This window comes from Podarcis liolepis, assembly GCF_965112155.1.
Source record: "Podarcis liolepis genome assembly, chromosome: 4".
Lineage (NCBI taxonomy): Eukaryota > Metazoa > Chordata > Lepidosauria > Squamata > Lacertidae > Podarcis > Podarcis liolepis.
This window is the reverse complement of record NC_139558.1, coordinates 70876901-70897625: the sequence shown is the minus strand read 5'-3', so window position 1 is coordinate 70897625 and position 20725 is coordinate 70876901. Positions and strand designations below refer to the sequence as shown.

The 20725-nt window shown below is 39.7% G+C and overlaps 1 protein-coding gene across 2 annotated transcripts in view; it reads right to left on the bottom strand.

Annotated features, from left to right (window-relative positions):
* Positions 1-3317: 3317 nt before the first annotated feature.
* The window catches only part of CBLB (Cbl proto-oncogene B), a 59991-nt gene continuing 42583 nt past the window's right edge, over positions 3318-20725 (bottom strand). For both annotated transcript variants that reach the window (XM_083498581.1, XM_083498582.1), the window contains exons 14-19: positions 17809-17949; positions 16530-16606; positions 16309-16437; positions 14667-14807; positions 13418-13537; positions 3318-8000 (exon numbers count right to left, since the gene is read on the bottom strand). In XM_083498581.1, coding sequence (XP_083354707.1) covers positions 7738-8000; positions 13418-13537; positions 14667-14807; positions 16309-16437; positions 16530-16606; positions 17809-17949 — 871 coding nt within the window. In that variant the 3' untranslated portion in view covers positions 3318-7737. The remainder of the gene's footprint in view (positions 8001-13417; positions 13538-14666; positions 14808-16308; positions 16438-16529; positions 16607-17808; positions 17950-20725) is intronic.

Below are 20725 nucleotides of genomic sequence, written 5' to 3'. Positions count from 1 at the left end.
GCGCGCCCCCCCCAGATGTTGCGCCCGGTGCGGCTGGCCCCCCTGCACCCCCCCATGCTACGCCACTGGTAGGAGCCAGGGAAATTTTCCTTCTGTGAACTTCCCTTCTGTGAAATTTTCTTAGAACTGGTCTGCGGACCACCCCTTTGAGTAGCACTGGCCTGAACAATCAAAGGTAGGAACTATCACATACTAAAACCAACTTGAATGAAGTTTCATCACGTTCAGCATCTACATCAAGGCTAAGTTGCAAATTTTGGATTCACTGAGACTAAGTGCCTCATCAGAGCTAAGTGCATGTTGATACTGACTGTGATAAGTTCCTTCTCCATAGGGAGGAAGGGGCTTCTGTGTGGGTTCCCACTATCCATTCTCAGCAAGGGCCATGGCAGAGTGCAGACAGCTCTGGCTTAAACAATGGCAGGCAGATGCCAACGCCATTCTGGCCAGTGACCCCTTTGAAGGAGACAAGCAATTTGGGGAGGGGCTGGAAGACACCCTGGCAGAGACCATGTTAACTCTGAAGTAAGGATTGAGAGAAAGGGTAAGGAGGGAAATTATTCCTCCTTTGGCGCCTACAAAGGCTCCTTCAACAACATATATACCAAGGCCTAGAAGCCCTCCGAGTGGGCAGGTGGGGTTCTTCTCAAACAGAAACCAGAATAACCAGAACTCTTTCTTCAACAGGCCTTAAGATAGTTACTAGAAGAGGCAGCAACAGGCCTGACTCCGACCAGCTTCCAGGGAAGTGGGGCAGGGAGATATAGCACTTCCTCTGTTACAGGTGGCCACAACTACATACCGGTGGTTGCTCAGCATCATCCAGCAGGGTTACAGGCTAGAGTTTGACCAGCTACTCCTTCCCCATTTCCCCCCTTTGCTCCTGATGCTTCAGGCACTCCAGCATTTGCTGGATATCAGGGCAACAGAGCATGTGGCAGAACCACAGCGCGGATCTGGCTGCTACTATTTTGTTAATGGTTCCAAAGAAGGCGTAAAAATGGAAGGCCATCCTGGATCGCAAGAGGGTCATTCGGTATTTGAACCAGGACATCTGCTCAGACACTCTTCAACAAGTTGCAAGTGATATAACAGAGACCCTAGTCTGTCTACAAAACCACAGCTTTGTGGTGAACATGGAGGGGGGGGGGACTCAGCACAGATAATGGTGCACGAGGCAGCAGTGATAGACACCAAGTATGGCATGGTTAGCCTTCATGCAGAGCACACAGCCAAGATTTGGAGGACAATCCGACAGGTCCTGAGAGCAAAGAGCACGGACACCCTTCAGCTGGCCCAACTAGAGGGGCCCATGAAAGATAAATGCGCATTCAATCATCTTAATACATGACAACCTAATAGTCTTCAGAGTCTATTGATTTTCCATTTGGTCTAATACCTACCCTTGAAAGCATGAGTGGGGAAAATGCTTATGTTAGAAAACAATTCTTGTTTTATTGTGGATCATTCTGATTTGATTGTTGTGGATAGCCACATTTCCCTGTATGACGAACATCATACATAGGGCACATTTGAAAATCTGCTGAATTAAAAATGACTTCTTCAGTCTGATTCCAACAACTGCACCATTGGCATCTCCTAATGTTGGCTGCCATGGATGACAGCTGCCAACCACTGACCTGCCATTTTACGGAGAAAGTTCACATTACAACCCATGACAAATACAGTGGTACCTCGGGTTAAGTACTTAATTCGTTCCGGAGGTCCGTTCTTAACCTGAAACTGTTCTTAACCTGAAGCACCACTTTAGCTAATGGGGCCTCCTGCTGCTGCCACGCCGCCGGAGCACAATCTCTGTTTGCATCCTGAAGCAAAGTTCTTAACCCGAGGTAATATTTCTGGGTTAGAGGTGTCTGTAACCTGGAGCATATGTAACCTGAAACGTATGTAACCCGAGATACCACTGTATTACAAGCAAATCTAACAAGGTATAGCATACAGTTGCTTCAAGAATTGAGTTTGGGGCTATCAATTTTATTTTTACTGTGGGCTCATGAAAGCCCCACATTTCAGTAACTTGTTTAAAGTGTAAATTGCCAACTTTCCACCTGGTACATTACTCATCATCCATATCAACTGATAGCCTTCCATTGGCTCCATAGCATTCTCAAAAGTGTCAAAAGGAGCATTATGCAATTCCTTTTTAAAATGATCGCTTATCGTTCCCCATCACTTAAGTATCCTTGCTTCAGCAGAACCCTTTATCTTGCATTAAGACTTAGCAGTTTGTTCTAACTTAAGAGAATGGGTCTGATTTCTGTATTACATTGGGATCTTGAAAACCATGAACTGAGTTGTTTCAAATACTTGTTTCCATAGCTTCAAAGTATTATTACAACTCAACTTTTAATTGCTAACAGAAGATGAAATACCCAACTCTCTTCTAAGCCAAAAGTAGTATGTGTTAAGAGTGCTATCTAGTGGACACCTCCTCTGAAGATGAAACCAGAATGAGTGCTAGCTTTTCCTTAAGAAAACTGAAATGCCAGCCACCAAGACAGGGACTAAAAGGATACAAAGTGATTTAGGCTGGGCAAGAAGTCCACACACACAGATCACATCCCTACAAGGATTCGGACAGAGAAAGTGAAGTGCTACAATGCTGAAGGAACCAGATAATAGAAGAGAATAAAACAATTGTATCTCATCAGTGATCCCATTCTCAGAGAAAGAAGCCAGTTATTCTATATACAGTTGTCACTAGACAATTTATGAGGTAGTCCCAGACACACTATAACATACTATTGTTACATATCCCCAGTCTTATAAAACAAAACGAATCCTATTTTGCTCATGAAACTTGAGTTCTCAAATAGGCCCCCATGCCACAAAGGAAGACACTTTTGAAACTGATACGCCTTTTAAAAGTAGTCTGTGTTATGGCATGGTGGTCTGTTGTTTAAAGGCGGAAATGCCATGATGTGAAGTCCTCAAGTATGTCTATCATCGCTCTTTGGAGTGTGACCATTTTTTTAAAAAAGGAACCTATTATGCAAATGGTGTATACACCCAACATACAAGGACTATAACTGTAACTATAACAGGAACAACAATTCCTATGCAAGACCAGTGGAAACTCACAATTGCTATGCAAACACACACACATGAACTTGAGAACATGATTATTAAGTCAGTGGTACAGAAGTTTCCTGGATATCAACATATTATTAAAAAATTGTTAATCTTCACAAGTCCATATAAATAATATCAAATCCATCCATTTGCATGTTAACTGTGGAAATGACATGATGCTTGGGTAAAACAAGTTAATAAACACACTCCAAGAAAATGTATGATTCTGTTAACATTTTTATAAAATACCTTACAAGAACAGATAAAGTAATTTGAGGTTACATAATATTCAGAATTGAAAAAAGAATGTTGAATAAAATAGGAATTGATCACGTCACTATGTTTGCCACATTAGACAAGTTTATAAAAAGGCTTTTTTCAGATAAAATAGTTATTTAGAAGATAAACCTTCAAAAATGAAAACTATTGCAGTCCTTTCAAGAAACCAGTCCTAGAAGCACTACGTTCCAGGTCAACAGGCAGTACCTGATTAAAAACACACTTATCTGCTTCCAAGTTTGTCAAGCTTTTAAGACACAAATTAACATATTTACCAGGTCAGTGCAAAGTAAAGCTTCAAGCTGGAAATATGATTCTGGTACAAATAAATTCACATTATGAAAAATCCTCAAGCACACACATGGGATTTAAGCAAACCTGGCACAAGACTAGTTGGCTATTTGAGGACACTGATCAAGCATTAAAATGGCAACTCATTTAACAGACGTTGAGTTTGCTTGCATTACATATTGTCTGCATTGTCGATGTGCCCCATCATCTGAGTCAGCAATTTTAGAATTCTTTAGCAGAAAGCTGACATTATGTTGAAATGATTAATTAAAGCTCTTGAGTGAGTCTTCGATGTAGGAACAGGATCACCATTATGAGTAGCTTAAATACCTCTGAAATTGATTCATTGAGAATTATGTGCTACCAAACACAACAGTGTGCTTAAATATGTGTGAATATTTGTATGAACAAGCCCTTTTTCTGTGGTAATGTAGAGACCTTGTTCAGAACAGAACTCTTGCCATATTATTCTGCTAATTCATGAGCAATAACCAAACCATCAGAGAGATAATTTTGCATGGCTATACTATTAAGAATGCTTTTCAGGACCATTCTGTCATCCATGGGATGACTTTGAGTGGGCATTAGTGTGAACATTCTTCACTGGGATATGATGACCTTGTAGCTTCTTCAAAGACTTTATGAATCCTAGAATCATTAGAACCAGACTTGGGACAGTTTATGACAGGCTTCCTCAACCTCGGCCCTCCATATGTTTTTGGCCTCCAACTACCATGATCCCTAGCTAGCAGGACCAGTGGTCAGGGATGATGGGAATTGTAGTCTCAAAACATCTGAAGGCCGAGTTTGAGGAAGCCTGGTTTATGAGTACGTTGACACATTCTTTCACAAGCTTTCATCTACTGGAATTAGTCCAAGTCATCCCAGTAACACAAAACACCACACTGTGCACTTTAGGAGAGTAGAATTAGTGCTTTTCCTAAATACCCATACCAGTGGTTCCCAAAGTGGGCAGTACTGCCCGCAAAGGGATGGTGGAATTACCTAGCATGGGCATTAAGAGGCAAGGGGATGCTGAAGGTGTAAATGACTGTCAGACTTTGAAAAGCAGGCATCATTGGATCAAATGCATCAATTTTTTTTTTTTTACTTTAAATAATTTAATTGGATTGTGAATAAATGTGCAATTAATCGTTAGTTTTGAATTTTATTGTATTATTCTCTTCCTTTGTGGGTTGTGCATACCACTATTTTGAATAATGCTTTTTATAAGGTAGGGTAGAAGGGCGCTGGGGCTGAGTTTATGGAACCCAGAGGGTGGTGCCCCCAAACAGTTTGGGACCCACTGACCTATGCTAAAAAGAATGGTCTCTACTGCAATGAAGGTCTTGTGCTATGACAAGTAGTCCTTTCCCTCTTCATAATATATTAATCTTTTAAAATGGCAGAATATAACTTGTGTTTTCTGTAGGAAAATTGAAGCTTTTTAACTTAGCAGCACATCAACAAGGTTCTTATTAATTAGAAGGCTCAAAACCAGTCTTAATGATCTTTTTCGGGACTTATAGATAAGTCCTCTTCATGAGGACTAAAGAGATAGTCAAGTATGATTGCACAGAATTACATTTTGAATAGTTTAGAAGTGGGTATGTCATACGATCAGATCTTTAGGAGAAAATAGAGGATATGAAAAACTGGAATTCCAATATAAATTATATTTAAAACTTGTCACCATAAATGAGCTAGAGTGCCAAAATCAAATCAAGTAGTGTTGTGACAATGAGTTGCTAGGTGAAAGACCTTCTCAAAACTGGCCCAAGGGAAAGGGCTGAGAATGTGCACCACAAACTGAGATGTCCCTGATCTTGCCTAATCTGATTTCTGGAAAATGGATCACAGCCTTAATTTTGGAGACCTGGTTCCTGATTCCCTCCTTGCAGTACTTTTTTCCACTAGTCTATATTCAATCAGGAACAGGAGTTCCTCTGAATGATTGCATCTGTTTTTATAAAGTCACAACAGCTTCATTGGATGTTGAATCACTAGGCCAGGTGATGTTGGGCATGTCACATATGGTGGTAGGGCTGAAGAGATGGGTGCCTTATATTGGCTCTAAACCAGGGGCAAGGAACCTATGAACATCTAGAAAAGGAGTGAGGAACCCTCAGGCCTCCCTGTCTGGCCTTGGGACTCTCCCTGGACCCTTCCTCCCTCAGATCACATCCCTCACCGGACCTGCTCCATGCCTTCCTTGAGTGCTTGTGCTCATCTGGAATGTAGCCTTCAACAGTGACCATGTCATGCTTGATCAAGGATGCAGATGTGTAGATAAATTTCTGTCTGCATGGCTGAAATGTAGCCTATTAGTCAAAGGTAAGAGTCACATCCATTGCTTCACCACTTTTGCTGCTGCCCCACTCCTCATAAGTATGCGGATCCCAGAAGGTTCCTCACAAGAGAATGTAGGCCTTGGGTTGAAAAATGATCCCCACCCCTTGCTGTAGACGTTGTTGAACTCCAGCTTCCATAAGGCGAAGCCAACTTGGCCAATGATTATGGAGGAAAGGAGTTGCAGTCCAGCAACATTTGTGGAGCCACACCTTCCTCATTCCTGCTCTGAACACAATTGTGGTATCAGAGCAGTCAGTGTATTCAGACTGTATTCTTCACAACAGCTACATGAGCAATAGACAATATGCATTTTCCCCATCTCACAGCTTGTATTCATTTGACCACCTGCCATTCCGGCTAAACAATGTCAGGGAGTGTATGTGAAAGTAAAGGGGGGAGACTTCAATGTTGACAAGAGAAGGAAGAATGAGAGCACATGTGGTTTTTTTTCCTGGAGCTTACCAATAACACTTCATTTAAGAAGTCAAAGGTCTTGATTCAGCCTGTGCTTTGGAACGTCACAGTGTGGGGCACCACTAGGAACTCAAGGCAAACATATTTAAGGTATCTGCAAAAAGGAAAATCCTGCGCAATTCGTTGATCTTGGCACTGAATGTGCTTTTAAGGTAATAATGTGAGCTTCAAAGAAATAGTGCCACAATAAATGCATTTGGATTCAACAGGGCAAAGATTCAAAGTACCTGTGTTAATATGAATTTGTCCCCAAAGCTGTGATGAACCAGCAAATAATTCTTCACACAGGAAATTAACTGATCCCACCTTCCAGGAGTGCAATCTACCTGGTCACTGCTAATATAACTCGACACAATGGATCTATTTGGCATGCCTGATAATATTCAAGGCATGAACATGGGCACCTTTCATCAAGCTCATCATGGAATGAAGGGCTAATCTGAAATGCATACGAATGGATTTTTAGTATATGTTCCAGGTACAATTTACATTTCAGGGAAACTATCATATAATGCAATTGAATATTGTGAACGTTTAATTTATTTTAAAATTGAAGCCATCTAGACCTTGAAAGTTATCGGCCATATGTCAAAGAAAAGCTGCCCACTGTGTTGCAGTCAAAATGCCCTCCAAGAGGCAGACCAAAGACAATACAATGTATTACACATTCAATTTTCTCTCTCTAAATAGCAAAGATACAACAGTAGGGAAAAATCAGTAGTGAAGGCCACATTTTCCCTTGCATTTGCTTGATGCTAAAATGCAAAAGAAAAGAAGAAGAAAAAGAGATTAAAGCTTCTTTAAAAGAAAAAATGGAGATAAGAAATAAGTGACTTATAGTTGATGGGGCAAGTCAGTACAAAAACAGTTGGAAATGCTACACAAGAGTAGAAAATATGAACAAGAACAAAAGAGGACTATCAGCTTGAAAATGGTCACTCACCACCTTGTAAACATGAAAATGCATTTCACAGATTAAAAGTTTATGGGAAGTAAACTTCTTTAAATTATTTGTCAGTTCAACCCTGATTCAAAAAAGTATGGCTAGCAAAAATACAGAAGATCAAATCCACTTATGTCTTGAAAGGAGCAGTTTCCCCTCCCTGAAAAACTGCTGGAACTCTACTCTTTCAAAATGTCTAGAGAATAATCTCTCTCTTGCACGCAGTGTTGCACTTGCATGTTAGCTCTCATGTTCACACTCACAAACTTCTGAAGGACAGGCTTGCTGCAAGGTTTTCCACACTGCTATAGATTGAGACGTGGGGAAATGGTTGGAGGAAAGCAGGCAAATTCTCTTAGAATGCTCCGTGCTACATCAAGGTTGTTTTGGGCTATTTCAAGCGCCCGCTTCACTTCTTCAAAGGAATAGCCTTCTCCCATAAGTTTTGCAATTTTTGCATCAACATTTTCTATAGATGGGTCAGAGTTATGTGCCTTCCTATGGTGTATTTCTGGAGCAGTCCGGCGGGGCAGTGGTTTAGGAGGTCTGGCTGGTGCTTGTGAACCATCTGCACAAGAAGAAAATCAAAAGAAAAACACAATTTGATATTCAATAAATGTAACGAGAGCCAACATTCTTAGTTATTCACAGCCAATGTTTCTGTGTGGAATTTTTTATTAATTAGCTTAATTTGTTAGGGTGCTGGGGAAGTGTATGCAGCAAACCTGAATCATCATATGTCATTTTTATTTTTACACATACTATTTCCTAAATGCACCATACGATTACACTTAATGAAGAAGAAGGTAATATGAGACAGCAGATCACTGATAATCAAGATTGGGACTAAATTTGGCTTCTTGCCTTTTTAAATCTAAGGACCAATCTTACATAGTTATCAAAGCTCACAATGAAACCTGAAAGGAATTGGAAATCTGTTACAACGCCATGTACCAAAACAACCCACAGTTCCATTTAAATTCTGTATAGGTAAGATCAAAATGATTTTCCATTTTATTTGGTGGCAGAATTAGTCATACATGCCTGAAGCCAACAGCAGAAAAAGAAAGGACACAATCAGTCAAAATTAAGCTTCTTAAATCCCACTGGTTTCAGTGCAAGAACTAAGCTAGGGTTTAAATACCGTATTTTTCGCCCTATAGGACACACTGGCCCATAGGACGCACCTAATTTTTTTGGGGGGGGGGAATAAAGGGGAAAAAATTATTTCCCCCCCAGGCGCGGGGCTGGGGAAGCCCAAGCTTCCCCCGACCCCAGAACATGCAGCTCTCCGCAAGCGTGGGAGCCCAGCGTCGGGCTCCCACGGCTTGCGGAGAGCTGAGTGAAGCTAAGTCTGGGCACGCTGCGCCTCCGCGCTGTCCCACAAGCTTGCGGGGCTGGCGGCAGGGAGAAGCGGGCTTCTCCCCACCGCCAGCCTCCAAACCACATCGGGAGATAGCGGGATGGCGCGCTGTGCCTCCCCGCTGTCCCCTGAGCTTGTGGGGCTGGCGGTGGGGCTCTCCTGAAGCCTGGAGAGCGAGAAGGGTCGGTGCGCACCGACCCCTCTCGCTCTCCAGGCTTCAGCGAAAGCCTGCATTCGCCCCATAGGACGCACACACATTTCCCCTTCATTTTTGGAGGGGAAAAAGTGCGTCCTATAGGGTGAAAAATACGGTATCTTCCATGGATATCAACTATGGAGTGTGAAGCTTTATGTCTTCACCACACAATGTGCAATTTTACAAAGAGCATAAAAAACAATGAAAGCAATTTCTATGGTGATAGATGGCTGATATTTTGGAAAGAAGCCGGAACTGGCATGGCCAACACATTCTCCAGTAAATGAAGAGGAAGAGATGGCACTGCAGGACCTTGTCTATCAGCTCTCCTGAAAAACTAGCCCAATCAGGCTCCTCCCTCATCGCACCAGCCATTCCATTAGACTAAAGAAGAGAGAAGATTGGGGTTTCTGGCCACACCCATGATCAATGGTGGATGTTCTTCGGAGCCCTCTGGGGGTTGAGAGGAAGTTCAGGCAGGGGAAAGAGAGGATTTATGAGGCATAAATCCTCGCAATGCTCCCCAGTGGAGTCTGGGGAGTTTACAGTATCTTGCATGCCATGCAATCCTGTGTCTGCCATCTTGAAAGGCAAAGTGGGAGTGACCTGGGAGGGTGTCCCTGCTATGGATGATCCTCCACTACCGGCATGGTTTGCGGATGGTTCCTCCTTAATCTGAACAACTGGCTTTAATCAAGAGGCGCCCCTGGACCAAGTGAAGGATGACAACTGGACACTAAATAAGAAATGCTGCTGCTATGGGAGGAAATGATCGACTTGTATTTGCAATAGGAGCGGAAAACCTGATTTTAAGAAATTGTATTAAAGTAATTTGGCTTAATTTGTAATAATTCGTGGGAATTATAAAAATAAATTTAGAGGGACAGAAAGAGAGAGAAGACTGGGGTACAGCTCTATTGACATAGCTGAGAAACCAGTAACGGTTGGTGTCTCTTTGAACGGTTGCCTTTCAGCTGGCCACTATAAGGGCTCTATAGCTATTAACTAGTGTTTTGAGTTTGTCCCCCTGCCCCCCCAAATTCCTTTTTCCTATTGGGGTGTGTCCCTCAGATTATAAACCCAAGGGCAAGGACTGTCTTATCATATATCATGGACGGGGAACATAGAGTCTCAGAACATCTGGAGTGTGACCACTCCCATCATTTTTACACATGATAAATTAGTGATTCATTTGTCATATTTTAAGGTTCCTATTCTGCCAAATAATTAAACAGATTCTGATCGCCCATAAAATGAGCTGGAATGAATATAAAATGTGCATTATGTGTTGAATCGCTCAACACAATACAGAATACAAATGCTACCCACAAGTGTTTTATTCAATTCAGGTTAAAGGTGGAACAGTTCCTCATGAATATTATTAATTACACAGACTATAAATCCAATAAAAAACTTTCCAGTTTATACTATGACATGATTTAGTACACAGATTTTCATTTAATTCCGCTTAAATTGAAAGTATTGATACAATTCACACTGCATCATTATTTGAAGTGCTGGTTGAAACTCGTGGATATTTTAGAAGATTGTGGTAGAAATCTTCCAAATATTGTAGCCCACACAAATATCAACACGACTATAAGTATGTCATGCAGCAATTTGGTTAACATTTAAAAAAGAAATTTGGCTGGGATCAGAAGGACCACCAATAATGGAAAACAATTAGTTCAAGTTAAAGAATCACACCCTATGTAAGTTAAAGCATGGATAAAGTTAACTATGCAAGCTTTAATGGTGGCATTTTATAAAGAGAACTGTTTTGTGTTCATTGTGGACTAGAGCAGGGGGTGGGGAACCTCTGGCCCATGGGCCAATCTTGGCCCACCAGGGAGTCCAATTTGGCACTGCATGAGTTGGCATCACTTGTGACATCAGCGGATGGTGGGAGGGCAGGGAATTCAGCATTTCCTGCAGGTTGAGCAATGCTGAATTCCAGCAGGGAACAGGCACCAATTCATGGGTTAAATCCTGCCGGGTTGGATGCAGATGAGTGACAGATTGGCTATGAGATGCCCGTTAAATGCTGGCTTCTTTCTCCCCATCCCCCAAAGGGGAGAGCAGAAAGAATGGCTTTGCTACCCCTGTGCTTTGTGAAGTGCTGAGCATAGGGCTCACAACAGCATTTGTGTTGCTGTTTCTAAAAGCCTGACAGCAAGCTGGCTGTGAGGCACCTGGGAACACAGTGCAAGGGCTTTGGGCAGGTCGGCGGGACAACCAACCTGTTCATCTTGTCATGCAATAATGACAATATGTGACTGAGAGTTAGGCAGGCCCACCCACCTCTTGAATTTGGCCCCTTGGAGCAAAAAAATAATAATGTATCCATCCTTGGAATAGAACCAAAGAACCCCAGCTGCAGCCATGGTCTTCTGAGGGGAAAACTTCTAAAATCCCAGTTAATGTTTATCACGGAAATGTTTAGGAATAAGGAGTTCATTTCCCAACACCAGCTATGTTTATCTAAAGAGTTTATCTAACTATCTTCAGTTAGGTATGTTTGGTCTGTAATGTCTGTTTCCAATTACAGTGGTACCTCAGGTTAAGTACTTAATTCGTTCCGGAGGTCCGTTCTTAACCTGAAACTGTTCTTAACCTGAAGCACCACTTTAGCTAATGGGGTCTCCCGCTGCTGTTGCGCCACTGCCACACACTTTCTGTTCTCATCCTGAAGCAAAGTTCTTAACCCGAGGTACTATTTCTGGGTTAGCAGAGTCTGTGACCTGAAGCGTATTTAACCCAAAGCGTATGTAACCCGAGGTACTACTGTACATGAAACTATACTTCATTAGTCTAGGTATACAAATGAACATTCAATACACTGCATTGTGTAATCTTATTTGGTGGAATGCAATATATATCTATGTCGGTGGCTTTTCTATTTTCAAGTGTTGTATTCTAAGGTGTGTAAATGATAAATGGGCAAGTGCCTCATACAACCAGGTCCGATTTTTAAAAATATACATATTAATACTAGGCTTCGCCTTGCAGAACTACATTTTCATCTAACATCATGGGAATGTAGGGTCAAGTTTTCACAATGTGCATATGCTGTCTGGGAAGCTGCTGTTGCATTCAATAACTGTCCAAACTATGAACTTGTGGAGTACAAATCACACACTTAGCACATTCCTGAGGGATCTTGGAAGAACTCTGGTTGGCATAACGGGCACTCCTCTTAATTTCCTAGGTTACTCTGTGGAATGCAGATACCACTTAAGTGGCTGACAGGATGGCTCCCAAGTGCCTTCTCCTGCTAGGTAGAGCATGTTCAGCTACCTCAAGTAACTGAGAGCTAAAAGCAGGCAGGGAGAATGCCAAAATATAAGCAGCAAAACTCACTGTGACTCTGACCTAACAAAATTCAGAGCTCATTATCAAGCCTATTCTGTGGCGGTGACGACAGTGAAGAAGTAATACTTCTCCACGGCTACTGTGTCCTTACAATGCTTCTTATAAGAGCTTTTCTGAGTGATTCATGGCCTACTTCGACTTGGCCCAGCTGATGATGTCAAGTTTGATGCATTTACTAAGTGATGATGTGTATACCACTTTGAGGACAAGCTCACTCATGTACGCTGTGATTTGATGCTAATGTTGTGAAAGTTCTAGCTAGTGATAAAGTGCCCCATTTGATCCTGTGTTACTGGATGAATTTCAGTTGCAGTGGCGGCAGGACACAGGCAAGGCTCTTGAACAAACACACCCAATTCAGGTGAGGCAGTGGAAATGTTAAATTGGCCACACAGAGGTGCGTCTTGCATCTTCATATCTTCATCATGCAGTTTCTGTCACATACTGAAGATACACTTCTTTATCCTGGCCTTTTGACACCTGAGATGTATATTTGCATGACTCACCCTATATTGTGATTGTAACTTGTTTAAAACTGCTTTTAACATTGTAGCTTAAATTGTTGAAACCCTTCATGGGGCCTTGTAGTGAAAGGTATATACATAATGTTAGCAATAATCCATCAGTCGGACCATACACCAAGATCTTCTCCTGAGGCATTCTTGTGGTTGCCCTGCCATCTGAAATGTGACAGGCAGGGACTAGAAGAGGCTATTCTTAGTTGTGGCACACCTCTTGTGCTGTTCCTGCAATATTTTCCTAGACCTTATTTCATATAGTATGATTTCCATTTGTCTATATGTGATATTACCTTTGTGTAGGGAGGGAAACTAGTATGTAGTGTGGGCCTGAGAAACACAGCTATCTCTCTAATAAAGTAATAGAAATACAATAGAAGTTCAGATAAAGATGGACAGTGCCATAGATCACCAATTTCAAATGTCCCCCCCCCCTTTTCATTGTGTTCAGTATCACAAAAAGGACAAAGTTATCAATTTGTTCTTTGGGGGAGAAGGTGGCAAAGAAATGGTTCTGTATACTGTGCTTTGCTTACCTGAACAAGATGGAAGCTGGTCATAGTCCTGCGATGTTCTGTGTGTTTTCATATTTTCACCAGTTAATCTTCGAACTGGAGGTAAAGGAACTAAGCCATTTACAGGATCAAAGAAAAGATCTATACAATTTTAAAAACAAAAGGAAATTTAATGTTCATAGGACAATTATAGTAATCAAAGAATATGAAGATCAGAAATGAATACAAATGAGATCACTGGTAGGCTAATAAATACAGGCTTAATTCAAATGCCACAAAATGAGCTATGGAAATGTGCACTCCTGCATACCCACATGCAGATTTCCCCTTTCCTCCCATGCTATGTCAACCAGGTAAATCACAATCAGGTGTAAAAGGATTTATTTCTTCTAAACTATGGTTTGCAAACCTATTTCAAAATATAGTTTCAAATGAAGGTTGGGCTAGAGCTGCTGTGGATTTTTGCCTCCAAATCTCAAGGTGAAAAATACAAATAGGCCTCTGGTGGCTACCCTACATCAAACCTTCTCATGCTGTTTTTCAGTACTGCAGCCATTGCTCCCCACTCCACCCACTGAGCAGCAGCACATTAAAAAAAAAATAATCTGAGCAGCAAGAGTGGAAATACATTCAGACAACAGGGCTTCTGTACCACCTCCTCCCCTCCACTACAGCTCCAAAGTTCCCCTGAAAAGTCATTCTTGAGGATACAAGACTCTCCAAAATGAGATGGAATGCTCTTTGCTGTAGTATAGCAACAGAGTAGTATGTATCAACAGTAAACAGTGAGAACAGAAGTAGATCCAAATGGTGGTGTTTTTGAAGGGTTATGGAAATATAAGGCTACTTCAAGAGATTTGGACAATGTTGTGCGGTAGGCGCTGTACACTGTTACCTCACTATTTCAGAAAAAAACCCTATAATTTTGCGATAGTCCTGTAACATATGCTTCTTCCGCTTCAGCATGAGAAAGAGAGTTTCAGTTTGAAACTTAGTTACATGCACGCAGACACCTGCTGCGTGATTTCTCCAATATGCCTCTTTGAACTTCAAGTGCCCTATCCAGAAGTGGTGCATTCATTTGTATTTGTCCTTGCAATTTATCATTCACTATAGCATACATAAATCATCCATTTTCTTATGATGTCTAAATGGTAAGTTTATAGTTAGAAATATGACCAAAGCTAGCTAGCACTTGATGACAGTTCCCACCCCCCGTCTGTCTGTCTCTACTAGAAGATGAAAAATGTATTCCCTTTTGAACTCTTACCTGCAGGAGGAAGGTAGAGTTCGTGTCCCGACAAAGGTCTGCTTCCTGCAATGAGTGGCTTTGATTGCTCAATGAGGCTGTGGCGTGCAGGGGGTGGCGGAGGGGGAAGCGAGGGTGGCGGGTTGTCAGATGCATCTTCGCCTGCATTGAGAGAAAACTCATTAAATAAGCGAATCTTCATTAATGCTATGATCAAAAGTGAATCTTAAAATTGATTTTCTCTGGCAAGGAAGAGAGGTGCTTCCTCCAAAGGTTTATCAAGGAGTTCAGTGACTCCAGTAATGAAATTGTGCATCATAAAAGTGAAGCTTCCAAACAACATTTAACGCATGCTGTGAATGACCTTTCGCTGTATCGTTTTTAGAAGTTTTCTTTGTGTTGTAAAATTATCTGTACATCTGCATTTGAGCTTTTGTGCATTGTGGGTTCAATGATGAATGCAGGATGAACTTTCTTTCAGGTGATTATGACAGATCATAATTAAACCCATAAACAAGTACATATATGAATGCTCACATGAGCTGTAATTTTAGCACGTAGCATCACTACCAGGAAATGCTTATTGACAAGGCAAGGGTCTAAACAGCAAGAAGAAACATGGGCAGGATCCATGGACCTGTCAGCTCAATTCACTGAGCCATGGAACATCTTCATGGGAAAATGCAATGGCAGCAAAACAAGAAATCTTAATGACTTTAAAACGAACACCGTAGTATAACGAAGTAGAATAAGGCTTGTGATGTCATTTCTTAAGAGCTTTTGAATTCCATTGTGCTTTTAAAACTTTGCTGTATGCAATAATCTTCTCACCTACAAATGTATTACTTAAGTTATAGCCTGGGTTACAAAGAATTACGTAGGGAAGTCCACGTGCAGGAGAGTAGTTCTTCCCTTCTAAAAAGCAGCACCTAGGTCATAATTAGTGACATAGTTAAAAGGAATATGCAAAAAATTGTTTTAAAAGATAAAGGTTAAAAAAGATAGACTATATTGTGTCAAATTTAAATAAAAGGCATAAAGGGGAAAATTAGAGACATAATAGGTTGAAACGTACAAGATTGATTAAGATTTGAAAGAGGGTAAGCTATTGCTGAATATGATTGTGTAAAAAGGAACACAGAAAAGGGAGATGTGAGGAAGTCAGGAAGAAGGGTTATGAAAATAATAAGTAAAAAAGTGGATTTTTATGCTTTTTTCCCCTATGTTTTTCTACTTCTTATCTTTTTCTTTTTTCTTTTTTTTTGTTCTTTGATCTAAGTGTGATAATGTTTTGTCTTTTTTGGTGTGATTGGGAAGTTTATTTTATTGTTTAAAACTTCAATAAATATCTTTTAAAAAAAATAAAAATAAAAAGCAGCACCTAGTATCATGTTAGAGTCATTTGTATTAAACTGTTTGACTACAAGTTATTTTTGCTGTGCTACATTTTATCGTTTAAAATATAATATATCTAGTTGTATATGCATGTGTGTTCATTTATGTCAAGTTTAAACATATACACTATACCTACAATTTGTGGCGTTGTTTGGTCTAATATGTTTAAGTAGTCCAACTATGAATTCATAAAAGAGAAATTCATTATTCTACCAGCTCTCCTCTGCATAACTTATGCTACAAAAATAGATGTAAAATAATGTATTACCTGGAGGGTGCACAAGCAGGTCATAATCGGAGGGAGTCCTGTTGACTACTGAGCCATGTTTTAAGTTTTCTCTCAAAGGAGGTCGGGCAGGTGGTAAAGGTACTGGAACAGTAGGCTCAAAGGTATCACCTAAATAGCAAAAGTAGATTTCTTAAAACTGCACCTTAAAAAATAATCTGGTTTTCTTCTAAGCATGGAAAAACAAAGTTTAGAAGTCATACCCATCTCTGGATGTTTCAATCTTTTCATCTCAGAGGCAGAATTGTGTGTTTCGCTCATTATTCCATTCTCACATACACTGAAAGCAGAGATTGAACACCGGCATGTTAGTTACATGAAAACAGAAAAAGGACATTCACCATAGATGATCATTAATTTATTAAGCCATTGTATTTCTAAAAAAACCTACTGGTTCACCTTTCTAAAATGGGGACGGGGGTCAGAAAACAAAACATTACTAATTAATAACAATTTTTAAAATTGAAATAGTTTTGATGTAATTTTTATTACTATCTTTGTAAACCACTTCAAGGTGCATTTGTAATGGTACGTGGTACAAAAAAATATTTATAAATAAATACTATCTCCGGAAAAGAATTCAAGAGCAATGCGTTGGGTGCCACCCCCTTTTGTTTTGTACTTGATTAGAAAATGGAATTTTTGTTGCCCAGAGTTAAGAGTCTGGATTGCCCTATTTTTTTGCTTTTCAGAGTTGCTATACCACTCAGTGTGAGAGACCTAACTAATATAGGGATGACCCTACTTTGGCAAGAGATGGGGAGGGAGATGTCATGTGGCTGTTTGCATGGCATTACATTGCCTCAGATGGAGCTGGGTGAATGAGCTGGTTTTAAATTACGCTTAATGTTGCTATATAGTTTTAATGCCCTGTAACAACTGGTTGACTGGGGATTAGTTGAGTTATCTGTATGGCTGGAATAAATGAATGTGAGTGAGGTTTGGCTGTGGAAGATGGTTAAGGATGTATTTGGGAGTTGTTACAGGTGTAGGGATGTGTGGGTATAATGGAACTGCAGCTTCTATTTCAGTTATTTTGCTTAGTTACTAATTATACTGTTTTATGTAGTTCTTTTGCAGACAGTTGATTTTTATCTAATATTTTATGTTTATGTTTTGTTTTCCTGTTAATTATTTTAAATGTGCATTTTTTAATATTTTAACATTGTACTGTAATGTTTTGTTTTATTTTGTAATGTTTTGTTTGGTGCCTTGATTCAGTCTGTAAATAGTATTGAGATTATTATGATGTTTTAAATATAAAGCAATGGAGACATTATGTAAGCAAACAAGCAAGCATCTGGAGGATACCTTCAAAAAAGGTATATTGACCACATCATATTTTGTATGAAAATGATAGTAGTTGGTATCACCCTAATTTGAACATTTGCATCAATAAATTAAAACATGAAATTAAACTGAAACTAGATATACTATCATGCCAAAGAATGATTCCACCATTGCCTTCAAACCATGCCTTACCGAATGTGAGACTTTATATTATGACAATGAGGTGACTGTGAAGTCAAAGAAACAGGATGGGATGAAGGAATCTTGTATTCATCTTCTTCTAAACATTCTCTTGGTTTCTCAGGGAGGGAATTTTTAACAGGAACAGGAGACCTCAAGAGAAAAGTATATCAAACCCAGATAAGTTTCTTTGTTATAGTAGCAGATATTGATGACATTTATTGGTGATTTAAATTGAGCTTTTTCCAGGGCTGTTAGGTTAAGATTAGCAGGTGGCCACCTAATAGGCTTCCCAACTGAGGAGGGCTTTGAACCAACAACTTTCCTGGATCCAAATGCAACACTCATTGTGCCACTCATTTGGTGATTTTTCACACTGTATGTAACAAAAATATGCAATAAATTCTACATAAATATGAATGGAATATGATGCTTATTGATAAGGTAGCTACATAACGTTTTCCTCTTAGAGCTAAGGAAAATTATGAGATTTCTGTTGCCCCCTCAGTTAAATGTTAGAAGCAGGGGACATGACCCTTAACATAGTAATTTTATCTTCAGCTGATGTCCCAAAAGAGAGAGAGAGATAACGGGAACTTAAATTTTTTTAAATCATTCATCAAATGATCCTGAAATATATAATGTAGGTGCCTAATATTAAATGACAGAGAGATGACATGTTTAGCAAGATCTGCACACTTCCATTTTCATTAGTTTAGGAACAAACTACATGCAAGTTTAAGAAAGCCTGATTCAAAAAAAAGACCAGCAACAGCCATTTTGGGTGGAGAATAACTAGGGAAGGGTAAGATAGGAAATGCTTAGTTGTTTCCTATCAATGGCATTTCCACTCAAATTTCTTCCCACCCTCTGTGCAGGGTGGGTTCCAGATATCTGTTTTAACTATTACACTTCATTCAATGTACTACATAAACTGCGTAAGGTGATTCCACATGTTCAACTAGGCAATTATGGGCAAGTTAAGAGTGTAAAAGCCAAGCAGAGTGAGAGTTCTACATATATTAAACATACTCCAAAGTTTGAAGAAGAAAAGAAGAAAGTCAGTTAAAAGAACTCAAGACATTTAAAAAATGTAAAGCAGAAATTTAACTGACAGTACCAGAAAATGGATTTTCAGTAGAAGATGAGAATCTGAAATTTAAATATTCCTGCAGTGCAATATTTAACCACCTTCTGTAGAGGGAGCCAAAGCACATCATATATTCAAACAAAGAGATTTCTGCCTCTTGTCTGTACCCCAACTAAATATTCAAAGCTAAAAGTGTTGTCATAATTTTAAATTTAATGTTGCTAACCCACAAAACCAGGAGCACAGGATAAAGCTTTGTGTGTTCCTAAAGCCCTTCCATTTTCTCTAGACTTAGTTTAAACCATGTTGAATCCTCATTTTGCCTTCCTTAAATGTGGTTGACTATTACATCTGAATAGATTAATTTTTGTCTTAAAATCTAGTCTGTTTTTACATAACGTTAAGGGGAATTACCCACCTTAGTTCATTCAATCCAGTTTGGTATATCCAAACTAACTTAACTTTGAACCCATCAAATGATCTTATTGTTAACGAACTCAAAGAGGCTTACTAAAGCCTCTTATTAATCTGATGGGATCTCATTGAGTTTCCTGGCATATATTGATATGTTAGGCTGCAATCCTACCCACAACTACACTGAAGGAAGCTTTATGGAACTCAGTGAGACTCCCAGGTAAGCAGGTCTAGGATTGTGACCTTAAACATGTAAGACTGGTTTATTTAAAGGTGACTCCCATGTTCGGCAAATAACTTTGTAAACCTCATTCTGCTTTAAAATCTCCCTGCTAAACTATTTGCACCAGTCTTTTGAATTCCCGTTTAAGTTACAATAGCCATAACATATTATTGATGAATATGGCTAATTTTACAATGCTATTAATAAATATGTCAAGGAATGTTGTATGCTTTAAAATGTGCTCCTATTTATTTTAAGCATTTATATCCTACTCATCAAAAAACCTATTAAGGGCAACTTATCAATAAACAAACCAGCATTGATTGATTGATTGATTGATTGATTGCACTCAACAATGTTAAGCCAATACAATGACTTCTAAGCATATTAAGGTTCCACAGTTCCACAAGAGAGTCACATCATATAGTTTGCCCTGGAAATATTAATTGTTTTCCAATCAGTTGAAAGGGAACATTCCATCTTCCAAAGTTTTACAATGAGTAAAAGCTCCTGGAAAGTGTTTGTTTGCCATTAACAGGATCTGCTGTGCTTAAACAGCATGGCAGATCCAGCTTACAAAGCAACAAACATATAGCAAAAAGCTGTTTCTTGCAACTACTAACCTATGTATGCTGACACTTGTTACGCTACCACTACACTATTATATAACACTTTTGCTATTTATGAGGAAGTATCATGTTCTGAGAGCCTGCTACTGGGTCAGCAAAGCAAGAAGTTAAAACAAAGAACATCTGGAAACACAGCATAATATTAGTATGGTAAGAGGTTACCAAGAACAATAACCTAAACACAGAACACATTCCACACATGATGCATTGACTTTATATTAATTCAATACAAATGTGCACAATAAAAGAATGTACATGCCGCATTATGACCAGTAGGAAACCAATATAAAAACTGTGACCATTAGAAGGCAGGGGAAGCATACTAATGAACCCAAGAAAACACTTCATTATTACTCATTTGAAAGAAGTGGTTTCTTGGGCTCATTAGTATGCATTTACCCTAAGTTCCCATTTGCCTTTGGCTAGTATCTGATGCTGGGCTGCATCTTTCTATGAAATAAAGGATGGGGGTGGGGAAGAGTGTATTTATTGTTTAGTTATGAGACGCAAACCATAGGATCTAATCAAATGGGGCGTAGAATTTATTTGGTGGGTTTTTTCCCTCCTGGCAAA